The 22,928-nt window shown below is 43.5% G+C and overlaps 2 protein-coding genes across 2 annotated transcripts in view; both read left to right on the top strand.

Annotated features, from left to right (window-relative positions):
- The first annotated feature begins 16,794 nt into the window (after positions 1 to 16,794).
- LOC132448216 (mucin-2-like) lies at positions 16,795 to 20,252 on the top strand. The gene has a single exon (XM_060039324.1). The coding sequence runs from the start codon at positions 16,838 to 16,840 to the stop codon at positions 19,850 to 19,852; it is 3,015 nt and encodes a 1,004-aa protein (XP_059895307.1). The 5' UTR covers positions 16,795 to 16,837; the 3' UTR covers positions 19,853 to 20,252.
- The window catches only part of myo15aa (myosin XVAa), a 38,281-nt gene continuing 35,201 nt past the window's right edge, over positions 19,849 to 22,928 (top strand). Inside the window, exons 1-4 of the mRNA XM_060075240.1 lie at positions 19,849 to 20,096; positions 20,299 to 20,362; positions 20,567 to 20,676; positions 22,415 to 22,489. Of these exons, the coding sequence (XP_059931223.1) occupies positions 19,948 to 20,096; positions 20,299 to 20,362; positions 20,567 to 20,676; positions 22,415 to 22,489 (398 nt within the window). The 5' untranslated portion in view covers positions 19,849 to 19,947. The remainder of the gene's footprint in view (positions 20,097 to 20,298; positions 20,363 to 20,566; positions 20,677 to 22,414; positions 22,490 to 22,928) is intronic.

Below are 22,928 nucleotides of genomic sequence, written 5' to 3'. Positions count from 1 at the left end.
ATTTTTTTTCTTAGCCAGACTCAAATTCCTATGCGTATGAACGTGGTCCACTTCATTTGTCTTTTGGGCCTTGTCACATCGGACATGTAAGAGCACAATGTATTGACCGGAACCAACAGGGCATAGTTGCAATCCGCTTTGCATGCATTATTCAGCAGGTTCAAATCCATACGAAGATTTATTTGGGCATTAGACATCGTTTTATGAGCATTAGTAGCTTTCCTAAATGTGGCGTCTACATTTATAGATACTGAGAGGACACTAAGAGCAGAAGACCTACACTGTTTATAACCGTCTGGCTTTATTTTCATGAGATTTTTTTTTTTTCGCTTTTAAATGCCATCAGTCAACATTTTTGTTACTTGCATATTTCCTGTCTTGCACTATAGGTTGTACACTCTGAATATCACACACACACACACACACACACACACACACACACACACACACACACACACACACACACACACACACACACACACACACACAAATGCACCAGTTGTATCTCCAACTCTTCTGCTTCCCACCATAAGTCCGCCCTGCCCTTCCTCCTTCACCTCCAACAGACAGTTAGACACAACATTGCAAGGTCATTGTATTAAGATACATGCAAGGCACATGATACAGTTATTTATCACACACACACATACACACGTCATCACACATTATGGACTGACGATGGTCTACCACACTTGAGCGGTGGGACCATGCATGGTCCATCACAATTGGATAGTGGCCTAGTTCAGAGTTCTTTCAGTAATAAGTAAACCGACCAAAATTGCAGATTGCGTTTCGTTGTCCATGTGAACCCGATAATCAGAATGTCACTCCTGTTATTGGGATCTAAATCTAAATATTCAAATGAACTACGGTGTCCCATGTTAACGATCAGAGTAACCCGTCTGACATGCACAGAACTTCTTTCCTCTCCATCAATATCCATCTTATTCCAAATCCCCTTCCAGTCTGTACCAGAGATTCAATAGTGCTGAATGTCTAAAAATGAATATTCTATATTCTATTCAAATTTGTTATTGTTTTGTATTGTTTTATTCTATGTTCCGTGATGTTCTTTTTTGGTAGACCTCTTGGTTGACATTAGTATTAGAGCTTGTAAGAGTGTCTTTTAAAATCCATTGTTTTCATTATTTTCCATCATTCTCATTATCCCCTCTTTTTTCTGCTCGCCATCCGCACAGAGAGCTATGGATCTTTGAGAAATGGTTTGTTACCCCTAGAAGTGTCACTCATTCCATTCACTGCAGAGGTCAGGCTAGATTCCCACTTCGATAAGAACACCAGATAAACGTGTTCTTATCGAGCACGTTTATCTGGTGTTCTTAAACGTGCTCGAGAGCAGATAAACTTCTGCTCTCTTCAGGCTGAACACGGTCATAAAGACCTACCTTCCCCCGCAGGCGATACCAGTGGTGTTGCGGCTCCCCCTGCTGTTTTGCTAAAGATGGCACCACGAGCCATCACTTTGGTAAATGCAGATGTGGTAACTCCAGCCACCAGGCTCTGCATGACCAGAGACAATACTATGACACAATATAAATATGAATAACATTATTTCATCAGACATTTGTATCCAACGGAACACTCTTTCATCCTGCCCCAATAGGGTTATCCATAATAAATATATGTTTTGACCATGTGCAAAAGGCTTTTTTAATAGGGCTACCTCAATTCTAGATTCAATTTCTATATCGATTATGTCTTACTAAAGGATACATACACTTTTTGATGATATCCATATAGTGTATGTAAAGCCATATATTTTTGCATTTATGTATGTATGTATTTATTTAGGAATGTATGTACAGTATGTATGTATGTATGTTAGCATGTTCACATGGTTCTCTTATCTTGTGCATGCGTGAGTGTGTGAGTCTATGTAGGTATGTTAGAGCCCAACCGATACTGGATTTTAGGGGCCCATGCTGGTACTGATATTACGGATAACCGATATACCGATATAAAAAATATAGATGGACCGGCTGTTTTTCGATATATATTGTTGTATCCTGGGGTTAGAGCAGCTCTTTGGGACTTGCTGCTTGCAATTATTTGGGCCATCAACATGACATTAAATGATGAGCTTAAGCAACCAATTAACTGCATGGGAGGAGCCTAATACAGAAAAATTAGTTATGGTTTTAGGTTTTATAAAGAGGCTATTATATATTGTCACCATTTCTAAAGTTTTGATATCGGCGTACATCGGCAAACATATACACACTTATATCTTACATAGGCATCTCAAAAATAATATTTATCTGTAGCCTGCTTCCTTGCTTGTCAGGTTTTCTTCTGGCTCAGTGAAGCACAAGGATTTGTCGTGAGTTTCAAAATGGCTTTTCGTGCAGTGACTATTCTGCAAGGGTTAGCAAACAATTCAACACAGTCTGGTGCTCACATACCCCATTGTCCTGTGTAGAGGCAGACCAGTTTGCCAACCTTAACAGAGAGGATCATTGTGCTTGCATGGGACATTGCATAAGCTTTGTGTGCTTATATGTAGATGCCGTCTTGTATACGAAGCAGAGTACAGCTGTTTGTCTAGGGACCGCACTGCTGGACAGTAGTATACCCAGATATCTAACAATGGACGGTATTGCGCCAATAGTCATGTGATATGTCTAGTTTTTGGACTGAGAAACGAGACACTACATAAATGTCTAGTTTCTAGCGTGACAAGGAGCGACTGCTGACGAGTAAGCTGTGGTTTGCATTGTAGGTTACCGGTGATCTTTTCACACCTGTTCTTCTCCCACCTGTGTATGTGTTTGGGTTTTTCAGAGTGTGTGAGTGAGTGAGTGCATCCTGGCATTTGTATTCAACCTATCCAAAAAGTATGAAACATTGTTGACCCGATGCAGGCCTGACTGAATACAAACACACACAAAAGATAAGAGAACACTTTTTAGACCACTGATAATGTAATAATTGGCCACGTTAAATAGTATTTAATGTGTGTGTGTGTGTGTGTGTGTGTGTGTGTGTGTGTGTGTGTGTGTGTGTGTGTGTGTGTGTGTGTGTGTGTGTGTGTGTGTGTGTGTGTGTGTGTGTGTGTGTGTGTGTGTGTGTGTCTGCGTGTGTCTGCGTGCATGCGCATGTGGGCGCCTTCTGTGACTTTGTGCTTGCATGTGTATTTTGTCACAGTGTATGGTCAGTAGAAAAGGAGCAATGGTGTGTAAGTAGGCAGTATGAATGGTGTTTGTCTATAAACATGTGAGTGTGCATGTTGGTTTGTGTCTGGTGGGCAGATGGCCATAAACATAAGCAGTGTAGAGTGAGGAATCAATGCTGCGTACATCATAGACACAGCTGCTCTAGCACACTATTTGACAGTTTGTCCACTTCGAGACCCTTGAATCATCATTGAGTCGGCTCGAAAACGATTAAGTGTGATTGAAGGCTAAATCTTCTTGAAATAACCCATTCATCTCCACTGGTTCCATCATCTCTTCTCCTCAAAGCCTCTTCTACTAGTTGTCTTTAAGGTGAGCATTCATCCATAATACTATGGGGTGTTTACATAAAATGACATTGTGTCCCAAATGTAGGATTTATTTTTGCATAAAACATCTTTATCAGCTATATTTGGGATTTTTAATAGTTTAATATTTTATCTTCAACTGCTTGTATGAGACTTTTAAGACTTTTTGAAACCTCAAAAAATGTCCAGCTATTCAAACAACCTGAAAATCCCATTTCAGATGGGTTTCATTATTTCAAAAGATTTTTGAAATAAACGAAAATCAATACGATCAAAAATCAAATGCACATAAATAAAACATAAAACAACTATTGATGAGCCCTGCTGACAAATTTATAGATTCTTTTGACACCGATCTGCTCTAGTAACTTTAACTTTGCAAAGGCCAAAATGTAAACGGAGACACGTATACAAAGCCAGTCAGGTTTGACACTGAATGCAAATCCATGTTCATTTGACACTATGGGGACATAAAACTCTTTGAATTTCACTACAGCATGACAGACGTCAATATCTCTGGCCGAATTTCAACATTGTCACCGCTCTTTTGTGTGGTCTGACCTTGGAGTTTAGTGTTGATCCATGCTAATTGCTAATGGCAGTGTCAGGTGTGCCACTAGCCTTTGGTTTCACCTCACGGTGTAGTCATTTGGGGATACTCCCTGAAGTCAAGGCCAGCACCTGAACACATGGGCTTAGTGGGTTCAGAGGAAACCCAAGTCTGGTCGTCTCTCTTCTTTCCTTGCTCCGTCTCTGTCACCCAATAATGGCAACTCTTTCTCCCTCTCCTACCTCTTTCCACTTTTTTAGTTTTGAGAGGGAAAACTTTCTCTGTTGTAGAGGCTTCTTCCCTTGTCCCTACATTGGTGGCTTGATATTTTCCTGTTTGAGTTTTTTTTTGTATTGTTTCTTATAGGGATATTTTCTGAGTTGTATTTGTTGTCAGAAGGTGTAGTGGTGTGTGTTGAGAACCCCTATATTATTAGCAGTTCATAATGGTAGGGGATTGATACCGACAACATTTGTAAGTTTGGTTGTCGGATGATTTTTGATATATGTGTGTTCATGAGTCTGAATGAGTGTGTGCATGAATGTACGTACGATGTAGGCATGTGTGGGTGTGTTTGTGGGTCTAAAATGTGTGTGTGTGTTTGTGTGTTTGTTTGCATGCGTGTGTTTGTGTGTCGTTCTCATTAGGTGAGCTTGTTGGCTGAGTGCTCCTGATGAAAGCAGCTTGTCAGATGAATATCGACTCTCTCTCTCTTTCACCATTCTCTTTCTCCCGTTCGCAGTCTCTCCCATCATCACTCTTGACTCCTCTTGACCCCTTCCTCTTTCTTTCTGTTTTATATTTCTATCCATCAGCCCATCACGTCAAACTAATATTGTCTATCATATTCCTCATGTCTGTATCATCCCCTCATTGTGTTTCTGCCTGTTCCCTTACTTTCTTTCTTCCTTCCTTCTCTCCCTTTGCCTCCTACTCTCTTGACATCCTTATTTTTTCTTCCTCACTGCTTCAAGCTGTCAGCTGTGGTCACGTGAGCATGTTTCCTTATGTAGACTCTCACAAATCTGACGTATGAATCTAAAGTTTGATGGCGGACAAGCGGTTTCAAATAAACAACGAGTGGACTGGCCACTGTAGAAGATGCATTCAACTTATTAAGGCAAGGCACTTTTATTTATATAGCACATTTCATGCCAATGGCAACCCAAAGTGCTTTACACAAATACAATGAAGTGTTTTCCATAAAAAAAGGAAGACAAGACAAAATATAAAAATTAAAATGAATTAAACAACCTGAAAATCCCTTTTCAGATGGGTTTCATTATTTCAAAAGATTTAATTACATTTTTATTAAGCCATGTAATTAAATCCCTAGTAAGAGTTTACAATAAAGGTAAATTAATAAACCATTAATTAATTCAACCCTAACCCTTACCTTAGTTAATGCAGTATTAAGCAGTATTAAGCAGTAACAGTAGTAACAGTTAATTAACATAATCATTTACTAATGGTGTTCATGTAAACTCAGGTTATGGTGTTCATGTTAACTGCTTAGGTATTCATTTATCAAATTAGGGTTACGATTAACCTTGACCCAAACATTAACCTTAACCCCTAACCACCCTTACCCCTATGCTAATGCAATATTATAGTGCTTAATACTGCATTAACTAATCAGTTAACTGTAAGTTAACTGTTAAATATTAATTAACTGAAAGGCAATTATTAGGTAATGCTAATTACTGCAGTAACTAATTTTAATCAATTGATAATTAATGTACCCTTATTCTAAAGTGCTACCTTCTGAAAGCCTCATCCACGTGCATGAATGAGTTTTCTTTTGTAGAATATCTCCATTATTTGTATTTACTTTATTGGTTTATTTGAAACAGGGACCATGTACAAGGTTCATTAATTACGTGGAGTAAGAAAATGGCTTGTACCAGATTAAAGCTAAAAGCTAATTTCCATCTGCAGTCCCTGGGCAGGTAAGAAGAATAAAAATAACAAAACAGGAAACGTAGCTCAACCAACTATCACATTCTAACCCAGAGGTATCAAATACATCTCTCTCTCTCTCTCTCTCTCTCTCTCTCTCTCTCTCTCTCTCGCTCTCGCTCTCGCTCTCTCCCTCTCTCACCCACAAATGTAAACGCACACTACAATTGTGCGTGCGTGCGTGCGTGCGTGCGTGCGTGCGTGCGTGCGTGCGTGCGTGCGTGCGTGCGTGCGTGCGTGCGTGCGTGCGTGCGTGCGAGAGAGAGTCGTTTTGATGTGGTTCTTCTTATCTTTGGGATGGTACTTAATGCTGGTTTTTGCATTCTGACCTCATAACCCCCCCCCCCACACACACACACACACACACACACACACACACACACACACACACACACACACACACACACACACACACACACACACACACACACACACACACACACACACACACACACACTTGGTAATGATACATTGGTTTCGGAAATGAGGTTGATGATTTCGTCAATGATAATAAGTATACTATGTTTACGTGTTCTGTTTATAGCATTTGTATGTTATGTTCTTTTGAAAATAAAGAACCTGAAAATTAAACATGTTATGCACCTAACATACATAGGCTAAAAACAGAGAACACATCAAAACAACACATACAAAAACACATTGTGTTAACCATTTTAAATCTGAAAGGAAAGTAAAAAAACAAGAAACACTTTCCACACTTTCTATTCAGTGGCCCCATCTATACATTTCAGATACAATGATGTTTCCGGTTGTTGAAGGATCCAGTGTTGTTTATTGTCTTATGCTTGCAATACCTGCATGTCCTGTACTTGCAGAACTTGTCACCGTCACTACACGCACTGGCCTGGATAGGGTCCCTTGGGGATAATGTTTCTATGACCCCAAGCTGGTGCAGGTTCTTCACCTTCAAGCCAGACATTTGCGTTTTGCAAGCACATGTAGCTCTATCTGTGACTGTTCGCTGGCCAATCCAAAATGGGTTATGTTGAAATAATTGCGCCTTGGAAAGGTTGTGCCTGGGATTCTCTGACATTCTATTGCCATAGTTTCTTCAGATTTCCCATTTATTATTGTGGAAACTTCATTTTGATGAAGGAAGTCGCTAACAAGTGTGTGCATTAGTCTTCTCTGGCTGTTATTGGGTATTGTTCTCTGATGACCTCTCTTTGTCGTTATCTTCTGGATCTTTCTGGCTTCCATGTTGACAATTACCTGCTTTCTCTTGGCCATCCTCTCAAGTCTTTTCAGTCTTTTCATTAGGTTGACCATCTCTTTGGTCATCTCCAGAAGCTTCTCTTCTGTGTAGCACAGCTTTGACTTACATTTTTGAGCCTCTGTTTAGGTGATTCCTTTGGGGTAGATATCTTCATTGGTCATGGTGTCTGTAGAGATGTCTCTATTCTTTTAGGAGTTGAGTTGATTGGAAGAGACATTCACCTGCTAAGATGAGAAGGGCTGTTCTCTTGGGGAGGTGCTGTCTTCTTGAAGATTTTGAATTACTTTATCATTTGCTTCTTGAACATGTTGCAGGTTCTAGCTCTTTCTCTGTTCTGGAATACCTTTTAGATTTTTCCGCCACAGTTTTTTCTTCTTTTCATGTTGCATCTTTGTGAGATGTTGAGTTTTCTTGATTAAAAAAAAATCTTTCGTTTTTGATATCTTGAAATGGGTAGGAAGCATGACATGAAATGAGCACGTCTCAAAACATGGGAAAAAATCGTACTGTTATGGACACGTCATCCGACATTAGAGGCCTCGTCCACACGGGGACGAAAACTATCTTTTCGTTTTCCTGGGCAGTGTTTCAGGAATTTCTCTGTAAAGATGGACTCATTGCAAAAACGCATCTAGCTGTAGAAACGCTGTAGTACATATTCCAGGCCTATATGTGGCGCTGGTTCTCCACCAAAAAAAGAAGAAGACGAGGCGGAGCATGTGCATCAAGCATGCGAGCTGTATACAAAATAGGGATCGACTGATATGGATTTATTAGGGCCGATGTCGATACCTATTTTTTTCATCAGCCTTAGCCCATGACCGATACGGGCTGCCGATTTTCTTGAGACGATATTTGGAGCCGATACTGCTTTTGCTCCCTCAATTTACATCATAAAAATGACACAATGATTATAACGAATGTTACAAGTCTCAATTTAAAGAAGGAACATTTATTGAACTGTTTGACTGTAAATCATGCCTTAAAAAGAAAAAAAACGTAAAAACCACCAATATCGCCCCGATATATCACTTTTACAAACATACTGTCGAGGAGGGGAAAGCAGTTGTTAAACCTTGTAGATTGAGCAGAAAATACTTTTTAATGTAGAGTTAGTAATTCCATTTACCAAGGGGCTGTATTTAAAGCTAAAAAAACAATACAAATCAAATCAAACAAATCAAATTAGACGGAAATCTAATGTTGCCAACCTGGTGGCGGGGGCGATGATGACGTTATCGTTTGCGTATCTGGCGTCCACACAAATCCTAACGCGAAAACGCATTGGGCCGTTTTTCTCTTTTTCAGCCTTGGTTAAAAAATGTGTGTTTTAGCAGGCAACGAAAACGCCGGTTCCGTCTGGATGGTCGGCTCAAACGTACAAGACTTAAAGAAAAAAAATCAGTGTGGAAGGTGCCTGAATGGCGTACTTAGTACCTAACACTGTTGGTGTAGGGTAGTGATCGACCGATATATCGGCCGGGGAATATATCAGGCCGATATTTGTGTTTTTTGCATTGCAAACCCAATGCCGATGCGCGACCGCTGCGTAGATTTACAGACAGATGGTTCAATAAATGTTCCTTTTTTAAATTGAGACTTGTAGCATTTGTTACGATCATTGTGTCATTTTTATGACGAAAGTTGAGTTAAAACGGCAGCCCGTATCGCTCATGGGCTAACGGTGATGAAAAAGAAATCGTATCGGCATCGGCCCTAAAAAATCCATATCGTCCGATCCCTAGTGTAGGGAATTGACTTCCAATAGACACTGTATGAGGGCATAGGCTTCCTATCGACTATAGATATATATATATTATATATGTATATATCTATACATATATACTGTACATGCTAATTACTATCTGTAACCTCTCCAACTCCTAACCTCTCTCTCTTTCCTTCTGTAATCTTCCAGCAGTTATGGGTTCGTGTAAACCTTTTAAAGATTCTCTAAATTTTTGTCGGCGGGAGACAATTGCGGTCAACAATCCCTTTCTCCTCCATGTCGCGGTTCAGTCTACTTCAGATTGAAGTGGAATTTGAAGAACCTCATTCATAAAGTAGCATGCCATGGGATCTTTAAGAGATCTGCTTACCTGGTAGTCATCTTGAAGGTACTGGTAGATGTGTTTGCTTTATTCAAAATCAAACTTTATTTAAAATTCTCTGTGTGTGTAAACTGTCATCAGTCATGGACACTTACATTTTCCACAGTTTTTTCCTTATAATTATGCATGAATATTCAGCAAACAATTTTTTCTGTCATTTGAAAACAGAGTAGAACATCCATTTATTTTTTTCTGAATATTTTCATATTGCTACTGTACTCAACATTTATTCTATCTACGTAATGATAATTCCAGCAGAATATGCAATAAAATACAAAAATAATTAATTACTATGTGGAAAAATACTTATTACGGAAAATACTTAAAATACTTATTACGTTATATTGAAATTTCTTACTGCTATGGTTTTTTAATGGTTTCACGAGAATAACCGGGGATGACCACACACAATTTCCCTCTGGGACAAACAGGGGTCAACTTTCAGATCTTTCTCTCTGCCATTTTAGGCAAATTAAAGTTTAATATCTTGCATGGCACGGAGCCACATTTTTGGGTTGCGTCGCATGGTGGCATCTCCATTGGCACAATATTAGGGATAAAATGATATGGTTGAGCCGCAGAGACTTCAGGAAGTAGCCTCTTGGATTACAGAGAGTCTTCACACGTGCTGCTCGTGTCGATGGAGACGTTTGGTTCATTCATGTTGACGAATCACTGACTGCTCCTCATGTTAATAACAGTCAACAATGATTATGGTAGTGTTCATTTATTGACTGTATTTAAATATTCGTCCCAGTTTTGTCCATCAAGGCTGGTGCTGTTCACGTTCAGATTATTTCAGTGGCGACAATGTTCATATGATAAATATGTCAATGAATAATAACGTAGATAAAGAAAGAAAGAAAGACTTCAAGCATTTGGTGTTTTTCTCAGCAGCGGTGACCAAACTCTTTAACTAAGAAAACTTGTTATTTACATTACCATTCCATCCTCTCCACAAAAATGCATTGCCAAATTACTCAATACAAATATCTTTGTAAAATCGCTTGCAACTTTTCCATTGGTGTATTCGGTAAATCAGGGTTCGAGTTATGATTCCATCTCTGTGGGGATCTCTAAAAAAACAACAACTATACTATAGATGATCATGTGCAAGCAAATATGTAAGGGATGATGTATATAATGCTGGTCATCATCAGGAAAATAAGCCCAGACAGGGCGAACCGGACACCGACGCGAAGCGGTGGTGTCTTGCTTCGCCCTGAAGTAGCTTATTTTCGATAATGACCGGAGACGTTTTATACATTATCCCATATATTACAAGGCAACTTGCCAAAACGAAAAAATAACTTCACACAGTGTGTCTTTTTACAATGTATTCGTTACCAGCAATCGTAGTGTTGATCAGTAGAGAAACAGTCTACCAAAGATATTGACGTCGCTTAGCAACCGAGAACGCTGGGGTTGATAAATTACCTGATTACTTGCGGAGTGATACGAGCGACGGTAAAAAATCCACTTTCATCCGCGGTCATTATATGCTTAGCAACGGTGAATTATCAAAAAATTATTCACCATTGCTAAGCATATAATGACTGCTGTCAAGGAAAGTGGAATTTTTGCCTCTGATTCACGTCTTTCGTATCACTCCGCAAATAGTCCGGTAACTTTACAACCCCAGCGCATTCGGTTGCTAAGCGACGTCAACGTCTTTGGTGAACTATTTCTCTGCTGATCAACATTACGAATGGTAACAAATAAATTGTAAAAAGACACACCGTGTGAAGGCATTTTTCAGTCTGGCACCGTCGGCCGGCCGACTCCGTCTGGACGGTCGGCCCAAAGGCACATGACTTATGCGGTTTCACCAAAATATCGGCTCTGCGTGGACGGGGCCTTATTTTCCCGACCAGCGTTCTATACATTATCCCTTACTTAATGTCAATATTACTCTGTATGTGGAAGGGAAAATAGCTTTATCTTTAATTACATTTTATGCTGCTGTATTTTCAGAGACCCCCACAGATAATTTGAGTTTGCTGCTTTCATGGGAGCCAGACCTCTCTCTATGGGAGCTCAGCTCCCACTGGCTCCCATCTAACTCAAACCCTGTGGTAAAACCTTGGCGGCCATGTTGTTCCTCATGATCTTTCGCTTTTTTCCAATGCACAGAGATCGCCTGTTAACCCCGGGTAGTGGGTGTGTATGTATAATGAATGGGTGAGTGAGCTGGTGAGGGCAGGGTTAACCCTCCGTGTGATATATTTAGAGCCGGGCCGTGATGAATGTTTAATCTGTCCTGCGTAAGGCCCAACACATTAAACATTGATATCTGCCACCGAGAACGGACTCCTGGCTCTGCCATCAGAACATGGGTGCCACGGATCATTCCTATACCCAACCCTCTATCTTCCTTCTACCTGCATGGCCTTACACACGCACACACACACAAACACACACACACACACACACACACACACACACACACACACACACACACACACACACACACACACACACACACACACACACACACACACACACACACACACAAACCCATGTGCATGGATGCACACTCACTGTACTCACACTCATTCACTCATTTAGTATTTCTATATTTGTAAATTGACTAATCAATATATCTGTGAAAACTCCTAACATTTAAAGCTTGTTGCTTCAGAGATGCGTATCTGATTCGGTTTCAGATCATTCTGAAATGAATACGTAAATTGTTTCTGAAAAATGTAATTCTTTGTTAAAGGAAATGTGAATAATAAATTTGACTGCGTCATATGAGTAAAGAAACACAGGCAATGAAAAATGACTTCTGTATAACTGAATCGTCCATACTAATATCAAAAATACAATCAATGTAGTATATATATATGTATGAATCCTCCATGAATCATTAATTGATTGTGTACAACACTGTTGTACTTATCGGGGTTGTCAAGCTCCCTTGTAATCCCCCCACTGTAAACGCCACCTGTAGAGGGTCTGATGTATGCGTTATCCCTGACTGTTGTGGCCTGCCAGCCCTGGCCTGTGCTGCCTGTGTTAATGGTACCAGTGGTGCCGCATGTTTTGGCTCAGTGTGCCCGAGCCTCTCAGACACAGTTTAGCAACAGCTCAGCCGACCTGCATTATTGATACGGGTGTGAGCCTACAGATAGGGTTACCCCAAGGCAGTATAGCTGGTACATTTAGGTTACCCCTTGCAACTATAACTGGGGATGCACACACATGCACACAGATACGTCGTGTGTGAATGCACAGCTGATAGGTTTGGGGAGGGGGGGAGAGGGGGTCAGTGATGTGGAACAGAGGACAGGTGAGGTCGCGGTGTCACAAAAAAGAGAGGGAGAGGGCGAGAGAGAGAGAGAGGGAGCGAGAATGAAAGAGGGAGAAATGCGGGAGGTTACAGAAGGACACACTCGCATTCTGACGTCCATGTGGAAGAATACGCACGCACACATAGAAGAGGATACCCCTGAGTGTTAGAACTAGGAGATGCGCACATGTGCATGCAGACACACACAAACAGACGCACACTTACCTACACACACACACACAGAGCGACTCTTCTTGTGTAAGGAAAGAACTTGCCTGCCAAAGTTGCTGCAGCAGCCAAGCAAGAACAACTGTCTCTGGGTTAACAAGACAATGGGAGACACACAAAGGACTACACCGACACCATCGACCGGTACAGGGGGGGTCTTCTATTCAGCGCTGTGACCCTGGAACATTACTTACAAACCTGTGAAGGAGAACCCCCCCCACCCCCCTGCTGGGATTTAAAAATGGCACATGCTGGATTATGCTGTTCCAACTTTGTTAAAGGACTTCCATGTGGGATTTCAAGTGAGTGACCCAGATGGACAAGTGGGTGACAAGAGTAAAGATCCTGGTATAGTGATAGTCAGTGTTATCAGAACAAAACTTCTGAACTCAATGACTCTTGATAATCACAATCAGCATGTTTCAGTCTGAAACATTTTGGGATCCTGGCTGTTTTTTAGATGCTTGAGTGCTGTAATGCGAGCAAGCTCTGGTGGCTCAGGGTTAAGCCAGTTTCTTTCTGCGCTTTAGAATAACTGACTTGAAACAGATGGTGGCAGAGTTTGTCTGGCATTTGTGCTCCATCACATATCAGAGACTTTGATTCAGTGGAGGAATAAGTACAAGTTAAAAGTTATATGAAGACGGAAATACTGGAAAAGAAGATGTTGGCAGCATTTGGATTTGTCGTGCATGTCAAGCTGTTGTCAACTCTGACATGGATCCCTACTGCTTGAGTCTTCCGTCTGTACCGATCCTTTATCTTCTTTCTCTGAGACAGTTGGAGTAGGTGTAGGACCAAAATGGCACCTAAGAAGGGTGACAAGGGTTCCAAGAAGGGCAAAGAAGAGGAGCCAAAGAAGGCAGGGAAAGAAGATAAGAAGGGTGACAAGAAAGGGAAAAAAGAGGAGCCGCCAGCTAAGGGAAAGGGCAAGGATGACGGGAAGAAGGGGAAGGGTAAGAAACCCATCAGTGAGTCGGAAGCTTCAGAAGAGGAAGATGAGGGAATGAGTAGTGAACGAACAGAGGAAGAGGAGAGCGAAGAAGAGGTGGTAACCAAGAAGGGAGCAAAAGGTAAAGGAAAAGTGGCCCTGAAAGGAGCCTCTAAGGCCATGAAGGGGTTCAGCAAGGCTCCTGGCAAACGCCAGCCAAAGGGTGAAGATGAAGATGAGGAAGAGGAGACGCCAAAACTAAAAAAAGGAATGGCTGCTATGAACCTGAAAAAGATGAATGATGCTCAAAAGGGCGCATCCAAGGCTGTGATGGGCTTAGCTGGGCAGGGACAGAAGAAAGGGATGGCAGGTCAGATGCCTGCAATCAAGGGAGCTTCAAGTGCCCTAAGTGGCATCACAGGGAAGTCTTCCCTTTTTAGTATGCCAAAACCAGCTGAGAAAGCAAAGCCAAAGCGTAACCTCAAAAGCACCACCCGTCTTTTTCTCAGAATCTCCAAGAAGAAGAAACCACCGGGCTCTAAACCCCTTTTAGGAGGCACCAAGCTGTTTGCTGGCTTTGGGGGTAAAGACAAGTCTGGGGACAAAAAGGGGGGATTGTCTGGCTTCAGCAATTTTGGCGGGTTCAAAAAGGATAATCCATCCAAGAAGACCTTAAATCTGTCTGGGTTAGGTGGCCAAGGTAAAATGGCAACAGAGGCAAAGGGACTTGGAGGAAAGTTCAAAGGAGTATTTGGGAAGAATAAAGCAGAGAAACCTGGTTTTAAAAGTAAAAGCTGGGTATTAGGGAGGATCGCTGGGGCTGCAAACTGGCTGACGGGGAAGTTTCTGGACAACAAGGGACACCGTCGGTATAGTGCCGGGGGGCTCGGGGGAAAGCGGCAATCGTACGTCAACAGAAGCAGAGGATACTTTGACGACGGTTATGAGTACGATGAAGATTACTATGAGGAAGAATACTATGATAACCATGGATACCACGGGAGGAATCCGTATGATCCTTATGAAGAAGAATACTATGACGATGAACTCTGGGACGATGAGTATGGCTACTACGATGAAGACGGTAACTTTTACTATGATGATGAATTTTACAATGAGGACCAACAGTACAATGATTATGGTTACTATGATGATGATTTCGGGGATTTTTATGCTGATGAAGGCTATTACTATGGTGAGGACGGACTGCTTTATGCAATAGAAGCAGAGCCCATTGGTTACTATGACAGGGGAATGGATGGGTTCTTTGACCCACATGAGCATGAGCTTTATGGCGAGCAGATGTTAATGGGAAACCAGTTGGATTATAACTATGGGATTTCCCAACCAGCTGGGATGATGATGTATGCCGGGTCTGAATTTGACCAAGGATTGTACAATGACTCAATGTTAGCCTACACAGACCCTACACAGGCCATGTACAATCCATACATGTTACCATTTCCTGCAGACTCTGGTCTAGATGCATCTGGTTTGGGGTTGATTTACCAACAGGAACAACTGCCTTACCTTCTTCAAGACCCAGGTGTTCAAGACCAGTTTAGGGTTCCAAGGCCCCAGGTGATGATGTTTGGGAAAGAAAGACTGGATGTTCCAATCTTTCCACCACCTATGCCTAATTCTTACCCTGCTGTTGCTCTGCATTCCCCTGCTGCACAGACCATTGACCTCAATGATTTAGATATGATGTCAGAGATACAATATGAGCAACCTCAAATCATCAACCAACAGGCGCAGCCCCAGTATGCTGTTGATTTGGGCCAACCACAGGCTGCCCCTTTCCAAAGACAGTCTCCAACCACCATGCTAATGCAGCAGGCCCAGTCCCCTCTACACGCCCACCCACCTCTCACTGTCTCCCCCAGCCACTTCTCCATTTCACCTCTCCAGCCTCAGTTTCCCCCGCTTGTGTACCAACAATCTCACCCCCAAGATCCTCAAATGTTCCAAATGGGAGTCCCAATGATGCAGGCACCTATTCCCCAGCCTATGCATTTACCTATGCATTCGCCTATGCACTCACCTATGCATACACCTATGCATTCGCCTATGCACTCCCCAATGCCAGTAAGGCGATTTGGGCCCCAACAGCTACCAATTAGGCCAGGCATGCAGACTAATGGAAGATTTGAATATGAGGGAGACTCTTATCAGGAGCATCACTTCTCCCCAATGCTACGTAGGCGAAGGCCTGATTCCCGAATGTCAATGATGCGCCAGCGGCCAGCATCAATGCTGTCCCGGCGGAGACCTAGCCCCCCCGCTTCACCACAGTTCCCTAGGAGAGGCATGTCAGTTCAGGCCAAGCCTTCTTACCCTAGGAGGACCAAAGGGATTGGGCTAGGTAGGTCACCATCCAGAGCACGTTCCCCTTACTCCCCTATGTCCAGCCCCCCGCCCTCACCCCGTGGATCAATGAGGAGAAGGCCTAGTCCAGGTCATTCACCGAGACCTTCTTTTAGGCAGCAGCCTCCTCCAGACGCAGTACCCCTGCCCTCTGCCCGACCTCGCAATTTTGGTGGCAGAAGACAAGCATCTGTCTTGACAAGAGCCAGCTCCTCAGCACTGCATTCCCCAAGAAGGCAAAGCCCCATGCCTATGATGGAGAGACCATCATCACCTCCTCGGGCCTTCCGCCCTCCATCCCCTCGCCGACCCGTCTCCCCCTCTCCATCTCATATGTCTAACCGGCCCCTTCCCATCCGCTCCTCAACACGCAGACTGAGAGGTCGGCCCGGCAGTCGCAGCCATGTGCCCATGGGCACTGTCAAACCCTCCCCTGCTAATCCCTATCTATCGAGACGTTCCAGGACTGGACCTCCTGTCACCCAAAATGTTGCCCCTTTTAGATCCTCTATTCATAGTGTCCAAGGCCTCCCCCAAGGTGGCCCACAAATGCTGGCTAGAACAGGGTCCCGACAAACAGGGCTAAGGGAATCCAAACGATTTGGGCCGGCCCAGAGAGGCTTCCACCGGCCTGTGGGCAGAGGGCAGCCACTTGTCCGGATGTCCAGGAACCAGGGTTCTCTTCTGAGTAGGCAATCTTTCAGCGCTCCTCTGGCATCTCCACAACCATCGGTAAAACATATGCGTCCTCTCTCTCCCCAGCCATCTATGCACAGGTTTCAGAGTAGACCTCAATCTCCTATGTTACAACACCATAGGTCACCTCTGCCCTCCCGTGCACCCTCACCCATGCACCCAGCCTATCACCCTGCCTCGCCTGTTCCCCAGAGGGCTATGAGTCCTTACAGTCCAGGGCCTTCATCTTTACAACCCTCAGTGGTTAATCCTTACGCCCCCTATGGAAATCTACTTCCTTCACAGCCTATAAACCATTATGGATACACTATGAGTGACCCAGGTCCATCACCGATGTTGACAAATGCCTTACATCATCCTCCAGCTTACCCTGGTACTTTTACAAACGTTCAATCACACAATGCCTCTGCTTACCCTTCTCATTATGCCCCTGTCATACCAAAGCCCTTGTCTTCTATTCAAGGATACGAAGGCTATCCTCACAGTCACCCGACCACTCCTGGTCAACTATCACCCCACCTAGGGAGGTCACTGCAGAACCCATACCTGCAGAATGCCAGCTACACCTCACCTTTACAAAGAAGTCATTCTCCTCTTCCTGATGGGCAGGTTTTAATGCCAATGGATGAACAAGTGATGCTGCAGACAGGGCTCAGGTCTCCATTGGGTCTGTCCGGCGCTCTAATGCAGAATCCTGGCCTGCGCAGTGCCTCCTACTCTTCTCCTCTCCAGCGAAACGCAAGCCTTTACACGCCTGTCCTCTCGCCTGCTCAGGACGCACCTCTTACTGGCTCTTTTGCCCCCTCTTCTCCACACCTGTCTGCCTCAATGCTTTCCTCACAACTACGAAACGCATCCTACACCTCACCGCTTCAGCACCACCTCTCCCCATTATCTCCTGCCTCTCCCAGTGCTGTTCATCCTCAGGCTACCCTGCAACATCAGGGGATAGGCTCTCCGCTTCTCTCCGCTCAACTGAGGGCCTCTCAAATACATGGGTCAATGGTGAGACTTCCGGACAATTCTTTTATTATGCCCCAGGGTTCCACTGAGCCACCAGTAACAGCAGGGGGGAGGCTGTCTCCCGCCATGCTATCCAATGCCCTACAGAATCCCAGTTTACGGCAGGCCACCTACCAACTTCCCGATGGCTCGTTTGTAACCAGAACTGAGCCAGCAGAGCAGCCATCAACCATCTCTCCTTCCATGCTGTCTTCTGCTATGCTTAACCCTAATGTCCGAAAGGCCACCTATCGCTTACCTGATGGTTCTTTTATTACCCAACCAGGACAGGAGGAGGTGGAAATTATTGAGAGCTCTGAGGGGATTTTTTCTTCACCAGGGCTCTCTGGTGCTCTTTCGAATGCTAGCATGCGCAAAGCAAATTTCCGGCTCCCAGATGGCTCGCTTTTGAGAAACCAAGCTGTCCAAAATGTCCCAGAACCACGGTCATTTGGCCTCTCCGCCGCTCTCCAGAACAAAAATGTGCGATCGGCCACCTATCGGTTACCAGACGGTACCCTTATGGCCAGTCCTCAGCCGACTCCACAATCTCGCAGCTTTGACCTCTCCGGTGCCTTGTCCTCAAATGCAAACCTTCGTGGAGCCACATATCGTCTACCAGACGGGACACTAACAACTCGGCCTGCAGCAGAGCCTGCTGCCCAACCTCGATCTCTGGACCTCTCCGGTGCCTTGTCTACAAATCCGGGCCTTCGTGGAGCCACATATCGTCTACCAGACGGGACACTAACAACTCGGCCTGCAGTAGAACCTGCTCCCCAATCTCGAAGGCTGGACCTCTCCGGTGCCTTGTCTACAAATCCGGGCCTTCGTGGAGCCACATATCGTCTACCAGACGGGACACTTACAACTCGGCCTGCAGTAGAACCTGCTCCCCAATCTCGAAGGCTGGACCTCTCCGGTGCCTTGTCTACAAATCCGGGCCTTCGTGGAGCCACATATCGTCTACCAGACGGGACACTTACAACTCGGCCTGCAGTAGAACCTGCTCCCCAATCTCGAAGGCTGGACCTCTCCGGTGCCTTGTCTACAAATCCAAGCCTTCGTGGAGCAACATATCGTCTACCAGATGGGACACTTACAACTCGGCCTGCAGCAGAACCTGCTGCCCAACCTCGATCTCTGGACCTCTCCGGTGCCTTGTCTACAAATCCGGGCCTTCGTGGAGCAACATATCGTCTACCCGACGGGACACTAACAACTCGGCCTGCTGCAGTAAGTCCCCCATCTCGAAGGCTGGACCTCTCCGGTGCCTTGTCTACAAATCCGGGCCTTCGTGGAGCAACATATCGTCTACCAGATGGGACACTTACAACTCGGCCTGCAGCAGAACCTGCTCCCCAATCTCGAAGGCTGGACCTCTCCGGTGCCTTGTCTACAAATCCAAGCCTTCGTGGAGCAACATATCGTCTACCCGACGGCACACTTACAACTCGGCCTGGTGCTGCAAGTCCCACCCCATCTCGAACGTTGGACCTCTCCGGTGCGTTGTCGAAAAACCCCAACATGCGTGGAGCCACATATCGCCTTCCAGACGGCACTCTGTCAAACCGGCCTGGCGCCCCTAGCCCTCGATCTATGGACCTATCCAGTGCCTTGTCCACAAACCCAAACCTTCGTGGATCCTCTTTCCGCCTTCCATCCTATGCTGTAGTTATGCCTCAGGCCCATGGGCACGGGCCAGATGGACACTGGGCACAGGGGACAGATGGAGTAGACTTTGGGGAAGATGTTGACATGTGGGGGGCAGAGCGAGTCCTGCCTCACGGGACAGTGCAGAACCTCAATAAGTGGTCCATGTATCGGGATGAGGAGCTACTGAACCCCATGGGTGTGATGGGACAAGTTGGCCAGTTTGAGGGACATGACCCAGGGGACTGGCTGCCTAGCAGAGAAGGGGAGCCAAAGGGGCAGTGGTACGATAAGGTAAACTGTTCTGATGGTAAAGCGCTTTAGCATGGAGCTTTAATATAGATTACCTGGATTAGAAACTGGCAAACAGAGATAGTGTTTATTGTTTCCTTCATGTATTTGTGTGCATATGTGTGTGTATGTATGTGCATGTGCATGTGTGTGTGTGTCAACATGTGTATGTGCTTTCACACAACGTCTTACAGATGTACTCCATACGAAGCCTCCCCACCATAGGCTACAGGGAGCAGAAAGAGGAGGACGGGGTAGAGGACATGACACAGCTGGAGTGAGTCACACACACACACACACACACACACACACACACACACACACACACACACACACACACACACACACACACACACACACACACACACACACACACACGCGCGCGCACACGCACACGCACACGCGCACACACACACAAATGCATAGAAACACATTAGTGAATATGACGTGTGTGTGTGTGTGTGTGTGTGTGTTTCCAGGGAGCTACATGAAGGGGCTGTGCTGCTGAACCTGATGATGAGATTTGATCGTGAGCTCATATACGTAAGTCCCACATTTGCACTTGCAATGTTTGTTGCAACAATGTTTATCATAATAGCACCATTATTTTCTTATTTTTTCACTGTTTCCATTAACTCTATTAACTTAATTTGTTGTTTGCCCTCCTGTTTCCGCCCTTGTTCTGTTTATCTCTCCTTCAATCTCTCTATCCCTCTCAATTGCTCTGTCTTCCTCGCTCTCTCTCAGACATACATAGGCAGTATCCTGGTGTCGGTGAACCCCTATAAAATGTACAATATCTACGGGACGGATATGGTGCTGCAGTACAAGGGCCATGCCCTGGGAGAGAACCCTCCGTGAGACCTTCTTATTACCTTAATGATCATCAGGGTCCTCACAGCCAACTTACTAAAGAACAGATTGTTATTATCTAAAGAGCATGATCGTAGCACAAGCTGATCTGTAACGCAACAGGATCATGTCAAACTAATCTTAAGGATCATTACATCTACAGCAGTGGTTCCCAACCTTTGACTTCCCTTGTATTGCTAAATTGTTTTTTTTAATTGAAGATTTTTCCTGTACAACCATTTGTAAAAAGTAAAAAAATGTTGAGTACACAGGGTGTAGCTGTGCAGAGTGCCAACGTTTCCTTCGAGCAGAATTATTACTGCAAGAAAGCCATGGCCAGTGGGATACAGTGAATAAAAAAAATACTATATTTAACCAAAAAAACCTTACAGGACTGAACCGATCTTTAGGAACATTAAAGCTACAGGATTGTAAACAAACTGATGATTAGAGCTACGGGACAATAACAAATTGATCTTTATAGCTACAGAATCACTAACAATCTCATCTTTAGTGCTATAAGATTATATCAAACTGATCTTTAGACCTACGTGATTATAGCAAATTGATCTTTGGTGCTACATGATTATAGAAAACTGATCATTAGATCTACATGATAATAGCAGACTGATCTTTAGAGCTACATGATAATAACAGAATGATCTTTAGAGCTACATGATTATAGAAAACTGATCTTTAAAGCTACATGATCATTGAAAACTGATCTTTAGAGCTACATGATCATAGCAAACTGATCTTTGGCGCTACATGATTAGAGCAAACTGATCTTTACGAACATTAGACGTCAATCCAACGGATCTTTAATGAGATAAGAGATACATGATCACAACTAATTAGAGATACATGATCACAACTAAATAGAGATACATGATCACAACAAGGCTCCTGCCCACTAGGTGACTTTTTAAGTCCCGACCGACTTTGGCAGTATACACTAATCAGCCTTGAAGATCAGTCTTGCCTTGCCGTTGGGTCGATGGTCCACACCAGGTGACTGGGAACATGCGGGGGATAAACACATGTCTGAACATCTGCGCCTTCTCTGAACATGTCCACTCAAGTAGAGTGGATTGGGCTCTGCATGGTACATTTCTAAAATAGTTCATGGTTTTATGTCCGTTTGATTGTCAACATTTTATTCCCGATATCTGAATCATCCCTTAAGGGGAATTGGCCGTTTGTTTCTTACAATTGGCTGTTGCCACCATAATCACAGTTTTAAGTCTCATAACTCCCAAACTTCATTATAAGTTTATATATTATTCATTATTTTTAATTCACTATATTATAAGTGAAGAAGCTGAAATCTGAAATCATAGAGTTGCTAGGTTAATAATCACAAAACAGTGTCTTGAAAGTATCATCGTCATATATTCTGTCAAATATATAGCTGTACACGTTTAAATTATAAACAAAGGGGAAAGGAAAGGATTTAAATTTAATCGATGATTGAAGAAAGAAAACAAGGAAACAATTAAATTAAGAGGGTTGGAAATTAAAGAAAATAAGGAACAGCAGAGCACAAAGATGAACACATACAAGTAAGGAAGTGTAGGAGAACTAGAGAAGACAATAGGAAAAATTATTGAAGGAGAAAATAAAAGCGGGGAACAATAATAAAAGAAAGAAAGCAATGACCAAAGAATTCATATTTATGCTAAGTGCAATTGGTCTTCTCTGGCTTCTTAAAGTCTGATTTAATCAAGATTCTGTCTCCCACAGGCATCTGTTTGCCATAGTAAACGCTTCCTACACCAAAATGATGGATGCCAAACACAACCAGGTCATTATAATCAGGTAAGATACTGCTAACACATTATCTGTTGCATTGTTCCAGAAGTAAAAATCCCATAAATCTTCTCCATAGAGGTTTTGATTAAAGCCATAATGTTGTAACCATCCAGGATATACTTATGCAACATCTTTGATTGGTGGAGCCAGCACCCGCGAAAGTCAAGTCGTCGATGACTGATGAACTGAACTCGAACGCTTACCACAGAGCAACCATGATTACCATTAGATTAATGGAAAGTTAGAGAGTTGTTGTTAGAGCTGTAGTGGAAATGAGCTGTAAATGTTGAAACATATGTTGATATAGAATATATGATAAAAAAAAAAATTAAAGTTAAAATATATGATAAAGCACTAACAGTGCTTTTTTATATTTTGTGTAGCATAAAAGCTAGTAATAAATAATGTTGAATGAATACGTAACAGGAATACGAGCCTGAATTCA

This window comes from Gadus macrocephalus, chromosome 2, assembly GCF_031168955.1.
Source record: "Gadus macrocephalus chromosome 2, ASM3116895v1".
Lineage (NCBI taxonomy): Eukaryota > Metazoa > Chordata > Actinopteri > Gadiformes > Gadidae > Gadus > Gadus macrocephalus.
The sequence above is the reverse complement of the archived record's forward strand: the minus strand, read 5'-3'. Positions and strand labels throughout refer to the sequence as shown.

Bases quoted from the DNA above. Each gene is read 5' to 3' on its own strand.
- LOC132448216 (XM_060039324.1), top strand. From the start codon at position 16,838: ATGTCCAGGAACCAGGGTTCTCTTCTGAGTAGGCAATCTTTCAGCGCT.